Below are 11077 nucleotides of genomic sequence, written 5' to 3' on the forward strand. Positions count from 1 at the left end.
AGCAAAATTGTGATGGTCACCAGTATACCCAGTTTTGCAGTATGCTTTAATCAGTTTCTTTGTTTCAGAGTTACATTCCCAGCAGACACGATGTCCTGCTTGCAAGAAAAGCCACCAAAGGAATTGTGGAGCACGATTTTGTCATAAAAGGCATTCCTTTCAAGATGGTAGATGTGGGTGGTCAACGGTCACAGCGACAGAAATGGTTTCAGTGCTTTGATGGCATTACATCCATTCTGTTCATGGCTTCCTCCAGTGAATATGACCAGGTCCTGATGGAAGACCGGCGGACAAACCGTCTGGTAGAATCGATGAATATCTTTGAGACGATTGTAAATAATAAATTGTTTTCTTCTGTCTCTGTTATCTTGTTCCTCAACAAAATGGACTTGCTTGTGGGGAAGGTGAAAACAGTCAATATTAAGAAATATTTCCCAAACTTTGAGTGGGACCCTCACAAGCTGGAGGATGTACAAAAATACCTGGTGCAATGCTTCAACAACAAGCGACGAGATCGCACCAAACCACTGTTCCACCACTTCACAACAGCCATTGACACAGAAAACATTCGATTTGTGTTTCATGCAGTGAAGGACACTATTCTGCAGGAGAATTTGAAAGATGTGATGTTGCAGTGAATTTGTGTTGCTCCTTGGTATTCCCTCTGTCATCAGCACTGTGTCTGTGAGCTCAGAGTGGCTGACAGTTTTGGTCGTGGATATAAAATAGACATCACTGATTTCATGAAAGCTTGATGCTTACCAGCATCACCTTTGAAGTGCTTATAAGTGTCCTTTTTCATTTCTATACAAGCGCTCAGACACCAGAAGCATATTGAACAATAGTTTTAGACATTGATGGCACTAAGGCCTCTTTTCTAATCGTGTTAGATGGGAAAGTTGGGCGTATTGCAATGTATTGAGTTCCATGAACCAAAATGGCATATAACCGAAGGGTGCTTGCATGGAGGTCTGCATGAACTAAAGTTTCAGGGAAAGTTTATTATCCAAGCTACTTCATGGACTCTAGCCCTCCCTGGAATTCAGCTATTTACTACTGCCAAATGCAAACTGGATCTGGAGTCTGAAGTCTCTCTTGGCAGAGAGAGTGGATAGCATACTCAGAAATGCTGGTTTCTCCTTTGCTTTCTAGATTTTCAGGGACAATACTGCGAATAACAACAGAAATGGCTACAATTACAGCAGTGCTAATTTGCCACATTTGGGACTGTAATGTGAAGGACCTGCCTTGGCAGTTTATAGCACTGGTTTTGTAAACCTTTTCACAGTCATGTGACAATGCAGGAATTTCATAGAGTCTGGTGTTCTGCTTTATTGTGAATGTGTCTTTTTTACTGACAGCTGTTATAATTTTCATAAAGGTCCTTTACAGCTATATCTGACTTGTGTAGAGCATTCAAAGAATGTCTCTCAGGTGTGAATTGTTGTTTAAGCTTGAACAGATGGAAACCTCTGTTGTCTGAAGTGCTGTTCAAAACTCAGTTTTGTACGTGAAACAGGTCAAAATCACACTAATCTTTAGCCTGTCACACATGAATTTTTGTTTTTTGAAATAGATTCTCAGCAGAGTAAAGATTTTAATCCAAATGGACTGTACTCCATTTTGTAGCACAGGTGGTTTTGGAAATTGGTCACAGGTGTGGAGTTGCTCTTTTGAAGTAAATAATCTGGTGCCACCAAAGGTGCAGGAAGAGTTTCCTTAAAAATAGAAGTGATCTAGATCCAGTTGCATTTTCCATAGCACTGCCCGTAGTACAACACAACTGGGTTCTAAGCCACATTGATCAGATGTGACCTAGAAAGCCTTCAAATTCCATCATGTATCTGGGGAATTGGGACTTCCAGCCAATCTTTTTACTGGTTCAAAATGGCACATGTTTTTCTCCAGATAGTATATCTGGTTTAATTGACTATCTTATTACGCAACACACTGTAAGGATAAATGAAGCAGGTTCAAATTGGAGACAAAAGAACTAAGTTTCCTACATATTGAGACGTTTTTGACTTCAATGTAGTTTTAAGCACTTTTTTTGCTTGGATTTACTCTAGCACTATTATGTTTGCCTGGTTAGATCTTTAACCTGTTAGTTATAATCTCACTTTTGTGATCACTTCCTTCTGAAAATTCAAATTTCACTTAATTTCTGGAATTTGCTGACCACTCTAGGCACACTTTATCGTGGAACATCTCACTTAAATTCAGTGCCAATTTTTCGAACAAATGGTATAACCTGTACAGTAAGATGGGTCTTCAGCAATAAAGAGGCAGCAATATTTAGCCTCATACAGTTGCTTCGTTTCTATGTTTACAGGTTTAAGGTTTAAACCTCATCTCCTCCGGAGATCTTCACTTTACAGCTTCCAACCTCATAGTCCCGCAACCCTGGACAGCCCGCTTCTACCTCCTTCCCAAAATCCACAAACAGGACTGTCTTGGTAGACCCATCGTTTCAGCCTGTTCCTGCCCCATTGAACTTATTTCTTCCTATCTTCGCTCTATCTTTTCTCCCGTGGTACAGTCTCTTCCCACCTACATCCGTGACTCTTCTGATGCCCTACATCATTTCGACAGTTTCCCGTTTCCTGGCCCCAAGTGCATCCTTTTCACTATGGACATCCAATCTCTCCAGACCTCCATCCCCCACCAGGACAGTCTGAGGGCTCTCCGCTTCTTCCTTGAACAGAGGCCCAACCAGTCCCCATCCACCACCCCCCTCCTCCGCTGGCTAAACTTGTTCTTAAATTGAGCAACTTCTCCTTTAACTCCACTCACTTACTTCAAATAAAAGGTGTTGCTATGGGTACCCACATGGGTCCTAGTTATGCCTGTCTTTTTGTGGGATATGTCGAACATTCCTTGTTCCAGTCCTACTCAGGGCCCCTCCCTCACCTCTTTTTCTGGTACATTGATGACTATATTGTTGCCGCTTCCTGCTCTCGCCCCAAACTGGAAAACTTCAACTTTGCTTCCAATTTACACCCTTCTCTCACCTTTACATGGTCTCTCTCTGGCACTTCCCTTCCTCGACCTCTCTGTCTCCATCTCTGGAAATAGGCTGTCCACTAATATTTATTATAAGCCCACTGACTCCCACGGCTACCTTGAACTACACTTCTTCACACTCTGTTTCCTCTAAGGACTCCAACCCATTCTCCTAGTTTCTCCGTCTCCGATGTATCTGTTCTGATGATGCAACCTTCCACAACAGCGCCTCTGACATGTCTTCCTTTTCCTCAACAATTCACCCCACTGTGGTTGACAGGGCCTTCAAACGTGTCCGACCCATTTCCCGCGCTTCTGCCCTCACTCCTTCCCCTCCCTCCCTCCCAGAACCACAACAGGGTTCCCCTTGTCCTCAGTTACCATCCCACAAGCCTCCACATCCAAAGGATCATCCTCCGTCATTTCTGCCACCTCCAATGTGATGCTACCACCAAACACATCTTCCCTTCCCCTGTCAGCATTCCAAAGGGATCATTCCCTCCGCGATACTCCGTTCCACTCCTCCATCACCTCTGACACCTCGTCCCCTTCCCCTGGCACCTTCCCATGCAATCGCAGGGGGTATAATACCTGCCCTTTCACCTCCCCTCTCCTCACTATCCAAGGCCCCAACACTCCTTTCAGGTGAAGCGGAGTTTTACTTGTACTTCCCTCAATTTAGTAAACAGTAGTCGTTGCTCACAATGCACTCGTTTCTACATTGGGGAGACCAAATGTAGATTGGGTGACTGCTTTGCGGAACACCTCCACTCAGTCCAAAAGCATAACCCTGAGCTTCTGGTTGCTTGTCATTTCAACAGACCAATCTGCTCTCATGCTCACATTTCTGTCCGTAGCCTGTTGCAGTGTTCCAGTGGACATCAACACAAGCTCGAGGAGCGGCACCTCATCTTTAGATTAGGCACTCTACAGCCTTGCGGACACAACATTGAGCTCAACAATTGCAGAGCATGATTGGTCTTTTAAAATTTATTTTATTTTTTAACCATGTGCCTGTTTTTCATGTTCTTTTGGACAGAGCTAATCATTATTCTGCCTTTAACACCCTTTTTTCTGGACTAATGCTTTGTCTTTCACCACAACCATAACACTGTCTTTGACTTTGTCCCATGACATCTTTGTTATTTAATCTCTCCTGCACTCTGCCCTATCACACACATTCCTTTCTGTTCTTTTCCCCACCAACCCCCACCCCTTCACTTGCTTCAAACCTAATACGTTTCTTAACTTTTCCAGTTCAGATGAAAAGTCACAGACCTGAAACATTAACTCTGCTTCTCTCTCCACAGATGCTGCCGGACCTGCTGAGTGTTTTCAGCACTTGGTGTTTTTGTTATAGGTTTAAACTCCCCTGCAACAAGGAAAGTAGAAATGTGCATTTGAATAGTTGGCTAATGTTTTTAACCCTGAGCAGCTTGTTTGCACCTGAGATTGAAGTTTGATGGCAACGTGAGAAGCATTTTTATTTTAAATGCATAATAAGGGTAAAAGTATTAAACTATTTAAAAGCAATGGCTTAATAGTGTTACAATGACACTAAGTACCTAGGGTAATTTATCATAAGGAATGTTGTTTTTTTAAACCACTTTTCCCCAATCAGTTTCAGAACTTGAGAAATTTCCAGTCAGTTTTCACTGTGGTATTCATCTGAAACTATAAACCTGCCAACCCATGCAATGTGATTCTCTCAATTTGTTTTTGCATTTTTTCAGCTGCACAGGGATAGTGTCTGCATTTTATCATATTTCTCCACTGCGTAACACAGGATACTAATAATTTAAAATGAATGATGAAGGTATTTTGCAGTTTTCTTCTTGAATTATATTTTCCATGTGAAGACCATAGAAAAACAATTTCACTCCTCCTCTTCTTCCTCCTCTGTCCTTAATGATTTCTTCCTAGGTTTAAGATTTTAAAATTAAGATTCCCTGGGATATCTAAACAAAATTAAATAAAGAACTCAAATCAGAATTAGAGAGATAAATGTTTTGAACAGGTCTTCTTGCCTTTTTAACTGCAATGTTTTCCATTTTTCCATCATCTTCATGCCTTAAAGGGTTATCTTGTAGGTAGCATCATCTTCACAGACTACTTGTAAGATGAGCTAGTTCAAATTTTTTCCTCCACACTGTTTCAATCTTGGAATAAATCTATTCTCCTCTTAAAAATCTGGCTCTCATCTGCCGAACTATGCAAAGTTCACTTAAAAATTCTCAGACAGCCACACCTTTTCGCTTAGCCTACTGAAAATGTGAAATCTATCTCATAAATCAATGTATTTTCACTTTAAAAGATTTAATGTGATACAAAGTTGGCCTGATGCTTTCTCCTTGTTTTTATGGTGATAACCAAACACAGTGATCATCCCTATGGAAGTTCTGGCCAGTCAGTTGTAGGATATGCTGATAAAAACACACTCAAAGTTGTCTGTGATTCCTTGTTTCCAACCTTCTGCTCCTGTTTTATATGTCTCTGTATTTCCATCCTTGTATAAATTGCTCTGTACAGTGTAACTTTTCCTCTTGGGCTATATTTGAGCATATACAAAATTGTGTTGCATAGGTTTTGCATTTCAGTCTTTAAATACCGGGAGAGTGTGATGTGGTTTGTTTTTAAAACAAGCCCAAATTAATTTATACAGAACCCCCGGTGTGTGTATTTTGTGTATTTAGGGTTTGCATGATTTGTATTTTGTGTAAATTGCACTTAACCATCTTTATAACACTGGGAGCAAAACATGCTTGGAATTTTTTTTTGTTCTTCTTTCACTCTTCCTTCTCTTCTCATTTGGCCAGTATCTAATACTGATCTGTTGCCTAATCCTTTGTGTCATGTACCAGCTTTTTCAATTGCCTTCCTTAATATGTTGTGAACTGATACCATTTCTGATACAATATTAGCGTTTCACTGGTCTATGTCTGACTTTATCTGATGCAGACTGTTACATAGCGAAATATCTACAGTATTGGCTGTTTTTAAGATAGTTAATTCTCCCCGCTGTCTCTTTTGAAATTTCTCTTTTTTTTATGCCCACATTTTTTTTCCTTTCCCCACCCAAAGACATTGATCTCTGCAAAAATACACTTAATTTTAAGTTGCCGGTGACTAGCGTTGAGCCAAGAAACACAGGGTCGAATTTCCATGGGATTTCTTCTGATCTCCTGCCACAAGATCAATGAAAACCCTGTAGAATTAGCATAAAAGGCAGTTTACACCATTTCACCCAAGTTGTAGTGGGTGATTAGGAGGACATCTGAAATTTTACTCCACATATTCAGAACATGAAGTAAGATGTTTTTAAGTTGTAAAAACTGTTTTCCCGTGGTACTTAATAATTGTTGAGCAGCAGATTCCAATTATAGTTCAGTTCTGAAGAAGGGTCACTGACCTGAAACGAACTCTGCTTCTCTCTCCACAGATGCTGCCAGACCTGCTGAGTATTTCCAGCATTTCTTGTTTTTATTTCAGATTTCCAGCATCTGCAGTATTTTGCTTTTATCCAATTATAGATAGTTTTCCGAGCATAAACAGTTGAATGTAGTTGAAACTCTCTCAGCTGCATTGTACATTGCATTCCACAACATTTTACTCGGTTTCATTTACTGTATTTCATCCCTTTGCCCAAGATTTGAATAAATTGTTTTTGAAATTCAATTTGTATGTCATTTGCAGGAATGTTGCAATGTTTCTTGTCCAGTATGGTCCAACGCTGCTCTTTCAAGCCACCTCTCGTGGGTCTAATTTTAGGTCAAAACCAGATTATTTGAAGTTATTCTGGAATGATTTTTGTTATAAATTACAGCATCTTGTTAATTTAGTTAACTAAATTTAGGGATTAAAAATACAAATATCACAAGGATTTGTGTCACATTGCAGAAGTGACCATTTTAATGCTGTTAGAGATGGGATTTTAACACTAAGTTCACTCTCACAAGTATTACAATGGAACTCAGCAATTATTTTACAAATCTGTCAGAGGGAAACAAGTTTTTTTTTTAACTATTCATTGAAAGTATCCAGTTAATGAGCTTTGTTATCAACAGCACTAATCAGGAACTGACATGAATCACAAAGCTTTTAATTGCAAACCAAACAGATTATTTTAACTTTGTAAAGTCATTGATAGAGCAAGCTCACTTTGCAGTGGACATTGCTGTATTGGAGCAAGTTCAGAGAAAAGGGATGTGATTCTGGGACATAGAGCTTTAAGTTGTAAAGAGAAAAGTTGTCAAATTAATCTCTTCCACTGGTGGAAAAGATTGAGAAGGGATTCTAAACTCAAGTTTAATATGCTGAGAGGCACAGATAGTGTAAATGAATGGTTGTTTAGCTTCAAATTGATCTTGGAACTAAATTGTTCAGAGTTCCATCCTCCATCTTTTTCCCCCCTCTCTCCAGCTGAGTGTTAGATAAATGGAATGGATTCTTATCAAACTCAGTTGATGCTAATATGATGAACTTTTTTTGTTACAAAAAGCAACATGAGTAAGAACTTGGATTTGTAGAGCGCTTTTCACCACCTCTGGTCATCCCAAAGTGCTTTAAAGCTAATCAAGAATTTTTGAAATGTAGCCACTGTTGTATGAAATGTGGCAGCCAATTTGCACAAACAGGACAATCACAGAAAATTAGATAACAACCCAGAGATCTGTTTTTTAAAGTGATGTTGATTGAGGGATTTATATTGGCCAGCATAGTACCATGGCATCTTTTACATACACCTGAGAGGGCAGATGGGGCCTCGGTTCAACAATCTCATCTGAAAGACGGCATGTCAGACAGTGCAGCTCTCCCTCGGTACAGCACTGGAGTGGCAGTCTATACTTTGTGCTTGCGTCTCTGGAGTGGGATTTGAACCCAAAACCATCTGACTGGGTGCTACCACTAAACAGAACTGGATGTTATTACAAAAGTGTATACTTGGAGGTTCTTGGATAAGTGTATGCTTAGATATTGTAAAGAACCTGTGTGTGTGTGTGTGTGTGTGTGTGTGTGTGTGTTACAATCAGTATATCGTGTGGAATGCAGCAGCTTGGGGTTGAGCAATGCCTGGGTTATTGTTCAGTTGTCTTGTGGCAGGAAAGAGGATAGGTTGTGGAGAAATGTCAGCAACCAGAAGTGTCACCTTTAGTCATTCACCTGTAAGTTAGAGTGAACTATGTAGAGTTGAGGATAGTGCTGATCATGTACATTCCACAGATGTTGTTTGTACTCAAACTCTAAATGGATCACACTGTCTGCTGCTTTAATCCTGTGAATGCAGAATTGTAAAATGAGACCAGCGTAATGATTGAAATTGTACCAATGCTCAGCCAATTTAACACCGTTATATCTCAGAAAATATTAGCACTAGAATAAATGACTGCCAGCTGATGGCACATTTTTGCTATCCTAATGTGCACAGATCATGAAAAAGGTGGTGTTTTTGTTTTTATTCAAAACTTTTATATATACTAATAAGCTGCCATGAGTTGCTTTGTTACACATGCTGCCCTGTGCTGTAGTTTAAAAGGGGCCGCGAGGTAGCATGTGCAGGATTCTGTAGAAAGGAAGCAATTATGGAAATGTGTGTAAATTTGTTTCCATGGTTTCAAGATTATACTCAACTCACAATATTGAGTAGCTTTTCTTATCACAGACGTCTCTATCCACATATGTGCAGCATTTATTTAGAATAATATTCTGTTCTTGCATATCAGGAAAAACATTCTTTGCCAGAAAGAAGAAAAAGCTTGTATTTCTTTGTCACTTTTTATTTCCTCAGGATGTCTCAAAACATCAACAAATTAAGTACCTTTTTAAAGCGTAGTCACTATTGTCAGGTTGGCAAACATGACAACCACTTTGCTGTTAGTGAGACCTGGCTGTGTGCAGTGAGATGAGTAAGCAGTTAATTCGCCTTTTGAATAAGGATGTTTTGAAAGTAAAATGTTGGCAAGACTCCTGGAAAGCTCAACTATTCTTCAAATGGTGCTGTAGGATCTATTGCATCCATCTGAAGAGACAGAGAGGTCTCAAAGATGGCATCTCGGCACTCCCAGTACTACACTGAAGTGTTAGTTTTGGTTGTATGCTGTGGGACTTGAACCAACAACTTTCTGACTGAGATGAGCGTGCTGCCAACTGAGCCAAGGTGACATTTAGTTTAGCATTCTTGTTACCCCTTCAAGGCAATTTTAATGCTGAAGAATGCAAAGAAATCTTGCACTGATAAATTAATAGTGGTTCATGATGCCTTGCAGTGACTGTTGTAGATGTTGAGCTACATAAAACAATTACTCTCACATTAATCCTAATCCCTCTGCCATTTTAGGTGAAGTTTTTATGTTGTCTCAATGCCAGATCGAACTTCCCTTATAAAATCTGAGTTCCCTTTAATGATTGGCACAGGCAGAGTCTGTGTGATGTAGCCCCTCTCTCTAAAACTGAAAGGAGATGAGTTGCAGCACTTGCTAATTAAAGATTGCCTCCCTTTCCCTTTAAGAGGAATTTTTCCATGACAACTAATGGAGAACATGTCTGTGTAACTGAATGTAAAACTTGAGCACTTGGTGCATTAAGATAAGCACACCCCAACCACTTTTTGTACAGAGGAAATTTTTTAATTTAAAGAAAGGTAAAGTTATCCCAAGAACAGGAATACGATTTGGTATGAATTTTGTATATAATAGTTTTTCTAATCTAGGCTGATTTACAGAAATCTTCAGTGACTGCATTTTCTCAATTTGCTCACTTTCTAGCATTCAGAGCTCATGGGGTCAATCGTTATGTTGCTGCCTGACATCCTACAGAATAAGTGTTGATTTTTTTTGTATCTTGAGGAAAAACATTCTACAGAATCAATGCAGTAAAACATTTTTAGCATCTTGCATGCTTAATTGACACTGTGATACTAACTCAACTAAATTTTACTGGGTTTGAATTAGTAAAGAAATGAGGCCAAACCATGTAAACACTCGATGCCTTTGTTAACTGTATAAACTGTATTTTAGCTCAAAATGCTTCTATTATGTTTTATGTATATATGATTTTATAAATATTAAAGTGTACTTTATGTGGATTGTAGTCTGTATTTAATGTCTTCTATTTGTATAATTCTGTACTTTTGAGGTACTGAACAGTGGGATATAGTTTTTGCCAAACTCTTGATAGATGGAATGCAATACTAGTTTAATCCAGAAACAGGGCTTCACAATATACTTCAAACTAATCTCTCCAACCCTGACCACCTCTACCCACATCCTCCATTGTATTGTACCTATTCATCAGTGTGAAGATATGGCAGATACATCATAACTATATAGCCGTATAGGATCTGCAGTGTGTATATATAACTGCAAGTACCGTGTAACCTGGAAAGCATTGTGTACTCTGTACTCTAACATGTTCGAAGAAAGTGTGTAAACTTGTACAACTCGATAATTAAAAAAGTTGCTGTCACTGCAGTTTAAAAAGTTGGCTCTCGCTTTTGCTGGTAGAAGTTGACCGTGTGATTGTATGCAATTTTGAACGCAGTAAAAATAAATTGGTGTGGGAATTGTTGCATGTTCTCCATGTATCAAACAAGTTATGTGGTCAAATTTGTTGAATTTCTCCCAATATTGTCTTAATCTTTCCTCTCTCCTCTTCATCCATCTCCCTTGTGCTCTCGCAGACCCTACCCCTCTTCTTCTATCTCTCTCTATCTCCCTCTCGCTCGCCTGTCCCACTGTCTGTCTCTCTCTCTCTCGCTGGCTCACCCCTTCTCTCTCTCACCCAGCCACTCTCCCTGCTTCTCTCTCGCCCACCTACATGCATGCTCACTTGCTCTCTCTCGCCTGCCCCATTGCCCTCTGCCTGGTGACCCCTCTTCCCCGCCCCCCCCCCCCCTCTTCTCTCCATCTGTTTAGATCTCCCCAGGGCAAGCACATTCCTCAGATGTAGGAAGGCAAATGGCTGATGCTGCTTCCAAGACTTTGCTGAAACCCTTCTGGGTGTAGTGTTCTCTCTCCTCCCTCTCTTCCCCCACCCTTTGTGCAAAAGCATCATATCTTTAACACGTTCCAGTGACAGC

The 11077-nt window shown here is 40.0% G+C and overlaps 1 protein-coding gene across 1 annotated transcript in view; it reads left to right on the forward strand.

Moving 5' to 3' along the window:
• LOC137383274 (guanine nucleotide-binding protein subunit alpha-12-like) overlaps nucleotides 1-10590 on the forward strand; it is a 165293-nt gene extending 154703 nt beyond the window's left edge. The window contains exon 4 of the mRNA XM_068055826.1: nucleotides 69-10590. Coding sequence (XP_067911927.1) covers nucleotides 69-638 — 570 coding nt within the window. The 3' untranslated portion in view covers nucleotides 639-10590. The remainder of the gene's footprint in view (nucleotides 1-68) is intronic.
• Nucleotides 10591-11077: the final 487 nt, after the last annotated feature.

The sequence above is a fragment of the Heterodontus francisci genome, chromosome 24, assembly GCF_036365525.1.
Source record: "Heterodontus francisci isolate sHetFra1 chromosome 24, sHetFra1.hap1, whole genome shotgun sequence".
Classification (NCBI taxonomy): Eukaryota; Metazoa; Chordata; class Chondrichthyes; order Heterodontiformes; family Heterodontidae; genus Heterodontus; species Heterodontus francisci.